At 31.5% G+C, this 16,955-nt stretch overlaps 1 protein-coding gene across 3 annotated transcripts in view; it reads left to right on the top strand.

Moving 5' to 3' along the window:
• The window catches only part of LOC139490863 (extracellular matrix-binding protein ebh-like), a 70,838-nt gene that overhangs the window by 36,552 nt on the left and 17,331 nt on the right, over positions 1 to 16,955 (top strand). For all 3 annotated transcript variants that reach the window (XM_071277943.1, XM_071277944.1, XM_071277942.1), the window contains 6 exons: positions 3,461 to 3,546; positions 4,787 to 4,850; positions 6,118 to 7,023; positions 9,327 to 14,060; positions 15,353 to 15,499; positions 16,257 to 16,429. In XM_071277943.1, the coding sequence (XP_071134044.1) occupies positions 3,461 to 3,546; positions 4,787 to 4,850; positions 6,118 to 7,023; positions 9,327 to 14,060; positions 15,353 to 15,499; positions 16,257 to 16,429 (6,110 nt within the window). The remainder of the gene's footprint in view (positions 1 to 3,460; positions 3,547 to 4,786; positions 4,851 to 6,117; positions 7,024 to 9,326; positions 14,061 to 15,352; positions 15,500 to 16,256; positions 16,430 to 16,955) is intronic.

Here is a 16,955-nt window from a genome sequence, read left to right as displayed (position 1 = left end):
TATAATGTTCACATTTGTATCTGTTATTTCACTGCAATTTCAAATTTAAAAGACATTGATTTGTGTGATGGTGCAGTTTAAAAGTGCTAACTGCTAATAAAACTCACTCAGATTAAGTTTTTTTTTATATTTACACATATCTATTGTCATTGACAATTCCAAGTTTTAGTGAGCTAGTATTTATTTTTGTTTGCAGTGTTTTTGTTCTAGTTTCACCATCTTCTTGTTTCCTGCAATAAAATTAGTGTAGTAATCTTTAGTGATATGTAAACAAACATTACGATTTAAATTTTTAGTAAGAATAGCTTTATTTGGTTTTAAAAAATAGTCTGCAAATAGGCTATCAATATAGATTAATGCATTACTATATGAACAATAAGTGTCCTGGAAAGTTAAAAATATCTTTCATATAATTTATTTACCTGAATTATATTTAACAAATAGTTACTGAAAAATATAATCACTATTTAACATACCTTCTCATATATTTTTGTACACATATTAAGCTTGTGTAATTAGCATGATTTTGGTTAGCTTATGGTAACTGCATGCTTGGTATAACTATAGATATATATATATACAAATCTACACATAAACTATACACAATTATATGTAGTACCAGTGTTAAGTGAATGGTTCTTATCTTATCAAGGCCAGTGTCATCAGTACAAGTGGTTATTATATCTGTAAGTGAGGAATATAGAAACATTTCGTTGGCTTTATCATATGATTTCAGTAAGTCATTTGAATCTTGGAGTAAGTGGTTACAAATTATTTGGTACATGTTAAGAAATTGAGAAATACTTTTAATATTTCAAGATTTCATTAAATATTTCAAGAGAATTGAAAATGAGGCAGAACTTTCTAGCTTTATGCTTAGGAATAACATGTATCACTGTGCTTAAACGGCTGTGGGTAACTTAAGTTACCCACAGCCCAAGATGGCGGACTCTAAACTCGTTGATATTTAATTCATACAAAATGTACCTTTTGCGACGTTTTTCATGCAGAATGTAAATATTTATAGGATTATTGAATAAAGAAATGACTAACAATTACCATAAATTTGTTAGTATAGAGTTCACTAAAGCGCAAGGTCAACTTTAAAAAATGCATAAGATGTCCGTAACTTTTTGATCGAAACTAAGCAGACTGTCCGTAACTTTATTTTTAGATGTGGGTAACTTTTGATTTAAAATTTTAAGAATTAGAATTTCAACAATTAGAAGACAATTAACATCATATTTGTAACCTTCGCGGCCGTTTATACTACTCATTCACCACCAAATGTGATTTTATTAACGCATCATACTTACACCACAGAAGTTTTATGTGGGGTTTGTGGTACTCCATCCTGGTTATGGTTTGAACTTTTATTTACTGATGTGCGTCTTATCGACGTTTTTCGCTTGTCAGACCAAGGCTTTTCCATACTCTTTAATGTTTTGAGTTTAATTATATGTTTGCGGTTTACCTTCACCTCTGTTTCTTTCTATGTGTATTTTGATGAATACTCTTTGACGCGGCTCGGTATTTATACATCCCACCAGTTCGTTATAGTGTTATGATTTTTTGAATATGTTTGCTAGTATGTTTTTTTTCTCTCTTTGTAAGTTATCAGGGGTTGTTAGACTATAAAATTACCCTGTTGTCCTACGTAGTTATTTATATTTTTATATACTATGTCGAATTGTTACACTATGTTGACTGCTCTTTTCCTTTTAATGTCACTGACTTTTACCTATTGTGTCTTTTAGTTTTATTCAGTTTAATAAGATTTAATGCAACTTGCATACAAATGAAATATGCAGCTAGCTGTAAAACTAGGTTTATTCATTTATACAAAATGTCCTTTTTTTTTTTTTTTTTAAAAGTTTTCCCATTTACTGTAAATCTTGGCCAGTGTGCCGCAATATCACCGTTCGCAACGTCCCAGTGTGTCCAGATTGACACCCCTTTTATTTTACTGTCAATGCAGATGGGATTTGTTTTTGTGGGGATGAGAGAAAAGTGTTTTTGGCTTTTTCAAAAAAGACGGAAAAATTTTGTGCACTTAAGTCTCGTATAGTCTATCCACTGCATGCCTGGGCAATTTGGGTTCCCCTCCAAAATCCCGGATTCACGCTACCCTTGTCGTTGCTGGCAGAAAATCAGTAAGTGTAAAAATGCTACATGTATGTGTAAAAAATACTTGTGTAGTCTACTTGTTCAAAAATAAAAACGAACAATGTTTCAACAGTTTATCTGCTATGATCGGAAACAACCCTCCGAACTAGGCGATTCGGGTACCCCGACGTTATACAAAATGAGACCCGAGTTTTGCGGATTTATCGTGATTTTTTTCATATTTTTCCCAATTTTGTCTTCCATCGATACAATGAATTATATCATACTAGACATCTACTTCGTTTTGTGAATATGTATTCGATGCAATCTCTATCATCATTTTAAACATTACATCCGCGTATGTCGATTCTTTGAAAGTTACGGACATCTCTATTGGTATGATGAAAAAAGTTACGGACAAGTTGTTTTGAAGTTACGGACAGCCTAAGTGTTTTTTAAAATCGTGCTGTGATCGTTTATTTTGTAGAATTTAATCACCTTTCCAGTTTAGGGGTTTCCCTAAACGATTAATACAACTTTTAAATTCAGTTGTTTAATTAATGCATTCGTGGTATTGTTATTCTATAGAAGAAAAGTATCTAACAAACGCAAGGCGGCTCCATCTTGGGCTGTGGGTAACTTAAGTTACCCACAGCCGTTTAAGCACAGTGATGTATGTTGGTTTTTATGGAAAACATAATGTTGTCAAAGTTGCTTTAAGGAAATAGTGTTGTCATTGCTTTAAGGAAATAGAAACTGTATCACAAAATCACTTTCCTTTAGACACTTTTTGACTAAGCAGATTTAAAGAAATATAGAACATGTCTTGAGATTCTCAATACATTGTAATATATTAACTAGGATCGCTGATTACGGCAATATGTACCAGTATTACTTTTATAAATTGAAAGTTGATGCATGCTTGGGAATGAAAACACATTAAACATGTGTATTTACATGTATTCCTCAACAAGATTCCCTGAGGCATTATCTTATGTCTAATTTTAAAGTACATAGATCCATCAAAGTTTCTGAACAAGCACTAACTTCCTCTCTGTCTCCTGTAAAGAACCAATTTATTTTAAGTGTTGTTAATTTGCTGTAGAATTTGATGTAGCTTTATATTTTTCCAGCATTTCCCAAGCTTTACTGAATTGTTTTTTTTTCTCATTTGATATTTTATTAATAACATACATATTTTTAAAGAGAAAACAATAATTTGGATTTAAATTTCTTCAAATTCAGTTGTAATGTACATTTATTATTTTTAAATGTCTATTTATTATGGATTTTTATATTTATAAACACATATGTTACCAAACATATAAAATGACGCATGTGTTGTACATTGTAGATCCAGCAGATGGCTGATATTGTACAAGGTGGTCACAGAGAGAATGTAGAAGAGATGGATGGTAATACTGATCTAAAGATTCAGAAGTAAGAGTTTTTCAGTCGATAGATATAAGAGGACGTGGTATGAGTGCCAATGAGACAACTCTCCATCCAAGTCACAATTTGTAAAAGTCATTTGAAAGTAAACAATGTAGGTCAAAGTATGGTCTTCAACACAGAGACTTGGTTCACACCGAACAGCAAGCTATATGTCAGACATATAAGTGAATCATGGTTAATCTAACCAGTACTGCTTTTTTAAAGGACTGGTGTTTCATAGACATTGGCAGGCACATCTCTACGTAAGGATACTAAATTAAGATAAAGTATCAAGAGGGAAATCAGAAAGCATAGTTACAAATGAAAACGCATTAAACAAAAAGGAAGAAAGAAAGCCAAGTAGTAATACATTCTTACCTCTATAGTATGCAAGTTGTATTTCTTGATTTCAACATTTTTTTTCAGGATGTTTGACTTAATGTATTTTGATTTCTTTTGGAACACTCCTTATATAGTATATAGGGCATAATGCTTTCCAGTTTGTGCATGTGTCTCAGTTCATACTTTTGTTTCGAAGTAATTTGTGGTCACATCAGCTTGAAAGTTAATACAAATGAACAAATGTTTCTATCAGGTGGACTGTTTAATATATTCAAATTTTAGTGAAAATCAAAAAGATAGTGCAAGCAGGGAATAGTGATTTATTGTTGCATATTCTTAGTTTTCTATTTACAAAAGTCACATATAAGAGTCAATCTGCTCTTGTTGATAACTTTTTGGGTGAGATACAATAAAATATGGACATTTTTTAAATTTCAATGAGATCAATCCTTTTTATTTTAACCACTCTTCTCATGGCAGCATGCTCGAATGGAGTACAGTAGATTGTTGATTGAATCCTTAGCTGTGTCTAACAACTTAAAAATTGGGGATTGCTGCTTCTTCTCGAAAGCATGTAGCATGAAAGAGCAAAATTTGGTTGGCTCAGTGTTAGAATAATTTGTGTTGGTGGGATGAGTTGTTTAACTGCAGAATGTTACCTTGTGAAGTACACATTAAGTTTCTGACTTGAAATGTTGGTCTAGCACAGGGATGAAATTCATATCAAATAAGCATGCTCTCATCTTGAAATTGATGTACGAATTAATGCCACTGGATGTTTAGTACTAATCCAATATCAATTATTATATAGCTGGTTGATAATGTTAGTATAAGTGAAATTTTGTGCTTTTCATCAGGAGTGTTTTTCTATAGTTATAACTAAAGCGTGTTTTTAATATTACAGAGTGCCATTTATTGAGGAAGCTGTAATGGTTGAAAAGGTCCAGACATTACAGTCTGCTGCTGAGGTAATGTAGTTGGTTTGTTTATATAAAAAAGAAAATGTGCTGTGATTGCCAATGAGACAACTCTCCACAAAAGACAAAATGACACAGAAATTAACAACTATAGGTCAACATAGGATAGGGCCTTCAACAAAGCCCATACTGTATAGCCAGCTATAAGAAATGACAAATGTAAAACAATTTACGAGAAAAACTAATGGCCTGATTTATGTACAAAAAAATGAATGTAAAACAAATATATAATATAGCAACAAACGCCACCACTAATTACAGGCTCCTGACTTGGGACAGGCACTTTCATACAGAATGTGGTGGGGTTAAACATGTTAGCTGGAACCCAACCCTCCCACTAGCCTCCCCTTTATACATGTTTCCAAGTTTTATAAAGGATTATTTTATTTCAAGGATAAGGAACCAGCAAATAATTTATCTGACATCATTTTATTTACAGCAGTTAAGATAACTTTATTACATTAAGACAGTTTGAATATCAACGTTTAATGCTGTTGCTTATGTTATACTTGAACTCATATAATTATGGTTAATACCTACAAGTTGGTTTTCCCATTTGAATGGTTTTACACTAGTCAATTTTTGGGCCCTTTATAGCTTACTGTTTGGTATGAGCCAAGGCTCCGTTTTGAGGACTTTTACCTATAATGGTTTTTCTTTTACAAATTGTGACTTGGATAGAGAGTTGTCTTATTGGCACTCATACCACATCTTCTTATATCTAACTATAAAGGCATGCAAACTTCAACATTTCTGTTTCATGGCAAGGGCTGCCAGTTTTACTGCCAAAGTCAGTTGTATTCTCGAGTTACTCTGACTTCTTCCACCAATAAAAACTGCAATGATAAAGCCAAGGTCTGAGAAAGTTATGTGTAACTAAAAAAAACAGACAAATGTTTTGGTTGAATATGAAAAATAAGGAAGCAAAACATATTAATAAAACAGAGGTAATATTATAAAGATGCCCTACACTTGGATGCTAAAATATCTTTTAAGGGATTTTATCATTTAGTTTTAAATTTAAAAGTAAATGCGAAATTAAGGTAGGAAAAAACACATTAACAGTACCAATTTTACTGCACTAGATGTGCATTATGATAATAAATGTCTTTTTGATGATGTTATGATTAAGGCCAAAATATTTGAAAAACCAAAACTTGTATACAAATGTTGAAGAGCGTTTTATGGCAATGAAGGCAAAAGTTTATGTATATTCAAGGTATATCAATTTTATTTATCTGTTTTTTTCCATTTGCAGAATGGGTTTAGTAGAAATGATGGAGACAATCTGAAACATGATATTACAATATTAACCAGTCAGATTCAAGAACTTAAAGATGAATGTGTTCTCTCTAAGCAAGAAACCGAAAATCTTCAGCAGCAGTTACTTACTCAAAAGGATGAACACAAAAAGACAGTTGATGAATATGCAAATGAGGTATCAGAAATATCTCAAGAGAAACACAAATATGAAGGTTTGTCAGAGAGACTGGTAATCACTGTGGAGGAACAAACGAAAATGATAGAAACTTTTAATCAGAGAGTTGCAGAAAAAGATAACACCATTGAAAAATGTGAGAAAAATCTTAAAGAACTTGGTGAACAGAGACTGAAATATGAGAGGTTATCTGAAGAACTACAGCTTAGCGTTGATGAACAGAAAAGAATTGTAGAAAATTTAATTCAGGCTTCAAATGAAAAAGAAGAGAAAATCAATGAAATGCAAGGTTTAATTGATAATTTAAAGGATGTCATAACAGAGAAAGATGAAGAGATAACTACCTTAGAAGATTCTAATCAGTCTTTATCAGAAAAGGATCAACAAATTGTAGAGTTACAAACGTCTATAGAAAAACTTAAACATACAGTCTCAGAAAAAGATCAGAAAATCACATCATTGGTTGAAAATCTTCAGGAAGAAGAGGAGACATTATCTCCCTTGGCTGATGCAAATGAATCTCTGACAGCTACCATTACAATCAGGGAGGCAGAAATAAGTGAAATCAAACAGTCTTTGTCCAAGAAAGAGAAAGAACTTGCAGAAATGAAGAAAGCATTTGATGATAAAGAACTTCAGTTTAAGAAAGCACTTGCTACTGCTAAGAAATTGAAGTTCCAATTACAGAAAACAATCAAAGAAAAAGAAGAAGCTTCTAAAGCTGAGGTTTGTATTACTTTGAATTTAGACAGAAAACTAGATGACTCCTTACAAGTAATGTAACTTAGAAGTGAAAACCACTAATGGTGTATTTATTCATGCTACAAAACCCTACTTGCTCTTTTTGTTGCTGATTTATGTCATAGGCCAACTAAAATTAATTAGTAGATTTTCATCCAAATTTTTGAAAATAATGGGGCGGGTGGGAGGATTTTATTTTTTAAATTTTATTTCATATGAAACCCTTTTGTGACGAGTTCTTCATATATGCCAGTGTAATAATAAGCTTATATCATGTATACACAAGTATGAGGAATCTTACATAATATTTCAAATCCTTAAATAAATATATGTAATTGCGGCTTTAAAAACTTAACAACAAAAACGTGTGAGAAATACTCTCTTCAGTTAGACTACATGTACATGTACCTACACAAAATGTATTTTGGTTTCTAAACAATGGTTTGTATTACCATAAAATGAAGCAAATGCATTGGAATGCAACACAATTATTATGAGTACAGAATAAAATGAAAACTCAGAGAGTGTTGAAAATAATAGGGTTGGTACTTTATATGCAAGATGAAAATATAATTATCATGTAAAACATGAACTTAATAATAAAAAAAAAGTTGTTGTTTAATGAGTCTTTTTGGGTGTATTTGGACATTTGCTGTTTGTCAACATAAAAAGACAGCCATGGGTAAAATCAAAGGGCTTGCATAAATAAAATGCGTATGCTAGTCGACTTTTTAAATTCAATAAACGGTCATAAATCTGACAAGTTCGTGCTTGTGTTTCAATATCTATAATCCAGTCATGTTTTCTGTATCAATGGTTTCCATGAATCTTGTCTCCGCGATATAGCCTTTTTGTGCTAATGCGGCGTAAAGCAACCAACAATCAATCAATCAATCCACGAATCTTGTGCTTTGGGTATCATTTACAGTTTAAATTTCCTGAGACAAAGTCATTGCATAAATAAAAAAGTCCGCAGTTTTCTAATCACAGAAATTTGTGACATACCGCGATTTGCAGTCTTGGAAACAGCGTTTTTCTCATAACACCATTATTTCATGTCATTCTCGTTATCAATCTTTACTCTCGGAAGATGATGTTGTCATCATAGAGCAGTGGAAAGGTCGACTTAAATCATTTTGGTTAGATTTACTCGAGGTACAAAACCGAAATTTGAAACAGGACGCATTGAAAGAAACGAAATTTTAACGGTTACCGGTAACGGGAATGAACAAAATCCGGAAATCGTAAATTTTATAAAATAAAAAAATTTGGGGCGGGGCGATTTCAGAGGGGCGGGCGGGGATGAAAATCTATCAATTAATTTTAATTGGCCATATCTGCAGTGTAAAATCCAGTTTAACAATATAAGATATGTGATGATAATATTACAACAGTTGTAATAAAATATTAAACTTCAGTAAAATAAGGACTAAAACTGTATCAAGATCCGAAAAAACAATTCTATGTACTGTAACTCTTTAATCAAATTTTAAAGTTTTTCTCACATGTTGTAAAGAATTGCATAGTTGAAGGTGCTTGGTGGAAAGATGCTACTCTTCGCTCAGAAATATGAACTTACTCAACATTGCTCTAAGTTAATTTTTCACTGTAAAGTAAAATGTTTGACACTAACAAAAAATCAGTTATCAAATAAAAAAGTTATTGGCATACATTGTAACATGTCAATGAGACAGCCACCTAAAAACAAAACAAAAAACAGACATGACACTTAGAGGTCAACCTGAACTCTTAACAATGGACAACATACTTTTGTTTGAAAAACTGACATAACTAAAAATGATTACGGGTATTTAGATTTCCATTGTTTTCACTTTTGAAAGATATGAAATGTTGTTAGGTGAAAAAGAATGATTCATTTCATAAATGATGCTTCTTTTTGTAAATTTATTGGTGTATAAATACTTGTTGGAAGTACATTTTGTATGAAACACTTCATTTCTAAAAATGTACATGGTCAACACTAACAACCCTTTAAATTAATGAAATAAGCATTTAATACTTATAAGTACAATTTTTTGCTATGATCATGAAAACATAATTTTTATCAAGTTTTTCTCTTATTGACCTGTGCACTTTATTGCGGAAGCTTGTGTCATCATAAATGTTACATTTCATTTTGAAATGAAGGTTAATTTCAGAATGACGTGAGATTGCTGTTAGCCAATCAAAATAACATATTATAATGAAATGTACATGTAAAATATTGTAAACAACTATTCTTTTATTAAATGTAAACAAACATATTTAACATTATTTTTTTTATTCAGGGGCATAAAGAAGAGGATAGTCAGACAAAATCAAAAGAACTTGAAAGCAAAGAGGCAGAATTATTGGAAGTCAAAGAACTCCTAGAACAGAAATCATCTGCAATAGAAACCTTATCTAGTCAGTTATCATCAAAAGAACATCAGTATACAGAAATGGAAGAAAAGTTCAAAACATTATCTGAATCTTCAACAGTATTAGAAGAAACAAAATCAGAATTAGAAAATCAATTGTCAGAATTGTCACAAAAATACGAACAACTTTCGAATGATCATGTTGCTATAAATAGCTCCTTAGAAAAATCTCAGTTGGAAGAACAAGAGGAAAAACAGGAACTTCAAGAAAAATATTCAGAAATTGAAAAATTATCAACAAAAGTTATAGAGTTAGAAAAAATAACTGAAGATAAAGAAAGTTATGTTAAAGAAATGGAAGAAAGAGTTGGAAATTTTGAAGAACTGATACAATCCCTTCAACAGGAAGTCAGAAAGCAGACGTCATCAGTGGAGCAGCTTCAGAATGATGTAAAACAAGGTCAAATAGAAAAAGGCCAACTGGAAGAAGAAAAACAAAGTCTTCAGAAAAATCTTGAACAAACAGCTTTAAAGATAGTCGATTTATCAAATCAGTTAGCATTTCATGAAGAAAATTTATCTCAATTTGCTCACAGTCTCAAACTACTCACACCTCAGTTACATCATATAGATTTCCAAAATTTGAATCAAGTTTCTGAAATCATAAAAGATGTTATCGGAACATCTGAACAGGAAATTAGTGTCCTAAAACAAAAACTAGAGAATAGTGAAATGACTTTAGGTGATGAAATTGAAAAGAAAGTTGAAGACTTACAAAGTTTTTATGAAACCAAATTAACCAATCAAATAAAAGAAAATCAGTCTCTGCAAGAGAGAATCTCACAACTAGATCATCAGTATAAGGAAAGTATGAAAGAAATTGAAACTAAATTAGCCAATCAAACAGAAGAAAAACAGTTATTGCAAAGTCAGTTCTCTGACCAGATAACTATGATTCAAAATGAAATTGAATCTAAAGAATCAGAATTAATTGAACTGACAACAAAAAATGAATCACTAAGAAATGAAATTTTGAAATTAACCAATCAGGTCACAGATATTGAAAATTTAAAATCAGAAAATTTATCTTTACAAGAACAGATTTCAATTTTAACTGAAGGAAACAGTAATCTTCTCAATGAAAAAGAAATGCTTTCAAAACATATTGAAGAACTTGAACAGTCTACAGGAAATATTTCTAAAGAAAAGGACAAGTTAGCACTGACTCTTGAAAAGGTTTCAGAGGAAAATAATGAACTTAAATTATGTGTTGACAGACTAACTACAGAGAAGCAAGATTTGAAGTTATCTTTCTCTGCAGCGACAGGTGACAACAAAGACTCTGAGACAGCTATGAGTGAACTCTTACAGCAATGTCAGAAACTGCAAGTAAAATTAAGCGAAATAACAGCACAAAATGAACATTTACAAACAGAGGTCAATAGTAACAAAGAAGAACTAGACATTAGTAGGTCAGAGTTATTATCTAAAGATAGTGCTAGTGTGGAGTTAGAGGGAAAACTTTCTCAGGCAAATGAAGAAATTCTTAATCTGAAAGGAGAATTAGAAAAGACAGCTGAATCTCTTCAGAGACTACAAGAACTAGAAAATACATGTGAAACATTAACTTTAAATTCAGCAGCAGATTCTCAAATAAAAATAGAATTAAATAGTGAACTGGATAAATCACAACAGAAAATTCATGATTTGGAAACAGATGTTGAGAATTTAAAGCAAGATATTGTTGAACTGACAGAGAAATGTAATATTCTTAGTCAAGATAAAAATGATATAGAAACTAAATATAACAAGTTAAATGACAGAAAAGAAGAAGTAACTGAGAAAATGGATAAAGATGTAGCTCATGTTACCGACATGGGATGGGGAGATGCCATAGAAAAGGTAACCATTGAACCTCTTACACAGTCAGCACCAGAATATGGTCAGGATTCTCAAATCCAGGAGGGTTGGGGTGATGCTATCCAAAAAGTACAAGTTGTGCCTCTCAGGCAAGCAGCACCTGAAGAAAATCATGAAATTCAGGCTCTTAAAGATGAAATTAAAACTTTACATGAGAAGTTGTCAGTGGATGAGACAAAATGTGAGAAGATGTTGACCAAGCTTAAAGCTTTCAAAGCTAAAAATCAGGCTTTACAAACTGAACTAGATCAGACTAAAGAAAAACTTGCTGAGACCACAACAAACTTGGAAAGTGGTCATACTAATGCAGAGACATCAATCAATGCTTTGAAAGAAGAAATAGAAAAATGTGAACTGGAATTTAAAAATGTTAAAAGAGAAAAAGAGGAAGTGATACAATGTTTAGACACAGAAAAATTAAAGAATGAAAAGTTGAATACACATGTGTTAGAAAATGAGACAAAATATAAAAGTCGTATCGAAGTTTTGCTTCAGCAAATTGAAACTGAAAGTTCTCAATTAACAGAGTTAAAATCTCAAAATCTTAAATTATCTGATGATTGTCAAATATTAAAACAGGAGAATTCTAAATTATCAGAATCTTTGAATCAAGGTTTGAAAGAAAAAGAAACACTGCATGTAGAAACTGAAATTTTACGATCAGAAATTGAAATCTTGGAACGAAGTAAAAGTGATAATGAGAGACAAGTAAGGGAAAATCAGTCATTGTGTGATGAACTAGAATCTGAGTGTAAAAGTTACAGGGAAATTGTTGCTAATCTAAAACAAACATTGAATCGAGAAAAAGAGGAACATTTTCATAAAATCAAACAAATTCAAGGTGGTGGTGGAGAAGTCAGTGATTTGAGAAATAAAATATCTGAACTAGAACAAGAAAATAATCAGTTAGCTGTTTTAAAAACTAGAATCTCTGAACTTGAATCGGAACATGAACAAATAGTAGAAGAAATGGACGGTCTAAGAGAAGATCTGATTAATGAAAAGAAAGACTCCAAGGAGAAAATAGAAAACTTGAAGACTGAATTTAAAAATGCTCAAGGAGCTGATAATGTTGATGATTTGAAAAGGGAAGTTGAAAAGTTACGTACATTGTGTAAACAACAACAGGTCGAAAGAGAAGGACTTGACTGGAAACTTCAGGAAATGTCATCACTAGAAGAAGAGATTGAAGATCTTAGGTTAGAGCTAGAAAGTACAAGGAAGGAACACAAATCTGGCATCAGTGAGGAAAATTGGAAGAAAATGAAAGATGATCTAGATCAAACTAAGGTAGCACTAAAAAAGAAAGAAGCAGAATTTGAAAGTTTAAAACAAGGAAAAACAACATCTTCTTCAGATGATCGTGTCACTGACCTTGAAGAACAGTTGGAACTTATAAATGAAGAGCTCAATGAAGTCATGTCTGAGAATGAAAGGTTGAAATCTAACCCTGCAGCAATGAAAGAACAAATGTATGACACATTGCAAAAACAATTCTCTGACCTGGCTGAAAAATACAGTACTGCAATGGAAGAGAATGAAAAACTTAAAAATGAGCAACAAGAAAAATCTAAAGACTCTGGCAGACCTCAAGTGGCAGCTAATGACTCCAAGGTCACAGATCTGGAGGAACAGCTTCAAATGATCAATGAGGAACTAAATGAATTAATGTCAGAAAATGAGACTCTAAAACAAGGTGCTGGCCCAGATAAAATGAAAGTACAAATGTTTGACAAGTTACAAAGTGAGTTTGAAGAACAGAACAAAAAATTTGAATCTCTAGAGAAAGAAAATAGTGACCTTATTAAGCAAGCTGCAGAAAACACTCAGGCTGATAACTCAGAAGTGGAAGGATTGAGAGAACAGTTAGATATTATAAATGAAGAACTCAATGAATTGATGTCAGAGAATGAAAGGTTGAGGTCAAGGACAAGTCCACAAGAAATGAAGGTCAAAATGTTTGATTCACTACAGAAAGAATTCCAAGAAATGGTAGAAAAATATTCAGAAGCTGTGAAAAATGTTGATAATTTGAAGCATGAAATTAAGGAAAAGAATTTAGAGATAAGTTCTCTCTTAAATAATTTGGATGTGAAAAAGGTTGTGGAGGTTGATGAAAATATCAAACGTGAACAGGTACGACACGTTGGAAAATCTCCTGATTCTACTTCAAGAGAAAATGACATGATGAAACAAGAAAATGAAAAGTTAAAACAATTGTTAGAAGAAAAAAGTGCAATGTTTGATAAATTACAAACTGATTTAAATAGTATGAATGCAGAATATAGTAAGATCATTAATGACAATTCAAATATGGCAAAGCAAATAGAAGAACTTCATCAAAGACTTCTAAAACAAGGCGAGTCTCAAAAAGATGTATTAATCATCAAAGAAGAAAGAGACCATTTTGAAAGAGAAAAAGACAGACTGATCAAACACATTTTAGATCTTGAAAAACAAATAGAATCAAACTCTGATCAAAACGTTCAAGTGAATCAGGAATTACTAAAAGTTGAAGGAGAATTACAACAATTAGTATTTGATAAAAATAGCCTACAATCTCAGTTAAATCTGGCCAATGAGGATGGAAAACAGACGAGTAGGTTCCAGGCAGATTATGACCAGTTACAGCAACAGTTTAATGTGGCAATGGGACAGAAGAATCAGGCACAAACAGAAAGTAACCAGTTAAATCATAGATTACAACAGAGAGAAGCACGATGTCAACAGCTTGCAAGACAGGTGTGTAAATTGTCACTTGGGTTGGTTTTTTTTAGGGGGGACGGGTTATCTTTTTTTTCAATTAACAGGCTATTATTTGAACTTGGAATTATTTTTACTGATGGAATTTGCATATTTTCTTGTTATTGAAACTTTTAATAAATTCCATTTCAATAGAATGTACTGTGCTGCGCACAACACTTTCTATACCAAATACATTGTATGGAAAGTGTTATGATCCGCTCAAAACATTATAATACCAAATAAACATGGAATTTATTAAAAATTTCGAAGCACAAGAATTTATGCAAATTCCATAATTAAAATAATTCCAAGTGCAAATAATAGCCTGTTAGTTGTTGTTTCAAATTTTCTCTTAACTTAAAAGGTAAACTTTAGTAGTTATTGAGAGTTTAAAAATAATTTAAAAATTGATTTAGATTACATAATTGCTTAATACATACAGAGCTAGTACTTTAATATTAATTTTTCAATTTATAATTCAAAGAAATTATACATATATATTTCATAAAGCTTTTAAGAATTTGTTTGTTTTAATCCATACTACCGGTAAGTAGAAACATGTTACACTCAGATTCATAAAACATTTCTTGCAGATTGCATTTGATTACAATTGAAAAATTGTTTATTGAAAATTTGTTCTGAATAAAATTTGAGATATTCACATATAATGATGCAATATTAATTAAATTGGAAAAAATTGTGGTCGAATTTTACGAAAACATGGCAATCATTTTTTCATTGTGCGTCTTAAACATTGTTAAACATGTTAAATGATTTTTTACTTACAGGAATTATTTTATCAAAAAAGAAATACAGCAGATTGCATTGAGTGTGTAGGTAAAGGGAAAATCTTTGGTTAGCTTGCTTGTCAGCTTGCTTGTAAGCTGAACTGTGAAATCATTATTAGGTTATGTTTACTACTCTCCTTTCTGAGTAGTCTAATCCTACAGACAGATAGATTAGTTATCTTTCAGTCTAGTCTGCTCTGAAAGGAGGGTAGTTTACCTAACATATTACTGACTTCACAGTTTACCTAGCAAGCAAGCAAACCAAAGATATTACCTTTACCTACAGCCACAATGCATTATGCTGTAAAAATGCAAAAAAGTCTTCATCACCTCAAATTTAATCTTGCATACCTTCAAAACAACTTGAACATGTTACAAAAAAGTAATATTTATGTAAAGAAATGGATCAGTATATGCTACATATTAATATATAATATGAAGTAAACTTCTTGCATACTATCTTAATGTCAGATTAAACTACATGCCTATCAATTTTTATAGGTGAGCCAGTTAGCAGAGGACAGAAGTCATCTGAACAAACAACTTGGTAACTTTTCACAGGCTCTGAGAGGGAGAGAACAAGAGCTGAGTTCTCTACAACAACAATACAGGTTATTGTATCAGGCACACAATGAACTCCAGGCTAAGGTTGGTTCATTAATAGTTTATTGGTTAAAATCAAATACCTTTTAACATACACAAGATATATAGTCACAATTAGATGGTTACAGGGGAACATCAGCATCTCAAAATGGATAATTTACAGAAAAATCCTCTCTTCTATCTTAAATTTTGCTATTAAACTTCCCTTCTTCCCGTTAATGATATAGATATCTTAGTATCCAAGAATCAACTGATGTTTCTGAGATGATAAGCAAAAGATATGTTTATATAATATGCAAGTGAGATGCGTGTTCATACTCATCAATGTAAAACAGTTCAAAATCTGTGTACATAAATTGAATAGTATCTTGTGCTCTTAATTTCATTTCATGCTTCAAATAACTACCATTAGAGGAAACCAATAATCAATCAATAATCAATCATATATTTTACCACCAATCTTAAAGTGGGTGTTTTAATACAATTACTTTGTAGGTGGCAAATTGCTTCAGTATTGTGGAATTATTTGATATTTGATTTGAAATGATCGAACATTGAGTTACTATCCAAGAGATTTTCAGATCTGCAATAAAATAATATCCATTTGACAAAGCGATTTCATTGAATTTCTGTTAAGTCTACTCTGCATGTATTTGAGTTTAGGTATACTTTGTAGGACTGTTAGTGAAACTTTTTGCTTTAATTTATATTGCTTTATTTTATATTTTTTTTAAATTGACATTTTGTTCCAAATAATCAGTATTATTTATGTAGAAGTAAAATATTTCCTTTTATCTTTCAGTTAATTTCCTTTGAAAGAAAAGCTACATCTGAGAAAATTCAAAAGGCTAATGCTATAGAATTGCCAGAGGTCAAAGTTGAAAAGTTGCCAGATAGTCAAAGCTCATCCAGTGACAAACCACATAGACAGACATCAGAAGACATGAGAATGGAAAACAAAGAGTTTGAGGCCAGGTTTGTTCATATGCTTATTTTTTTGTGCCTGTTAAGAAACAATGTAGATGAGATATAAGTATGCTGTTGTAGTTGCAGTAGTTTGAGTTAGTTCTACAAAGCATACCAACTCAAGGTTAAGCCATGTTTTGTATTTATATGCTTTAAGGTGGTACCCAACACTTTCACTAAAATTAATTTGGCTCGTTTAATTTTCATAAAATTTTGACAATGTATTTACTTTGACCCTTTAACAAAAATATAAAATTTTCAAAATTTTTGAACCAACCGTTTTGTCAGAAAAATTACACTGGTTATATAGCAGTTTGACAAACACCAATTTTTATCATTGAGAAGCTTAATATTCCCTTTACAACACAATGTAATTAAAACGTTTAGCTGACTTTACAGAGTTATCTCCCTGTAGTGTTAGGTACCACCTTGTCTTGAATATGCTTAGAAATTTTATCCTCTATGGACCTCTGTGTAGTTAAAAAAAAAAGTATTATGTTCTACCTCGCTATGCTCGTCCGAACATAAATTATTT

The sequence above is a fragment of the Mytilus edulis genome, chromosome 10 (genome assembly GCF_963676685.1).
Source record: "Mytilus edulis chromosome 10, xbMytEdul2.2, whole genome shotgun sequence".
Lineage (NCBI taxonomy): Eukaryota > Metazoa > Mollusca > Bivalvia > Mytilida > Mytilidae > Mytilus > Mytilus edulis.
This window is presented reverse-complemented; position numbering and strand designations above follow the sequence as displayed.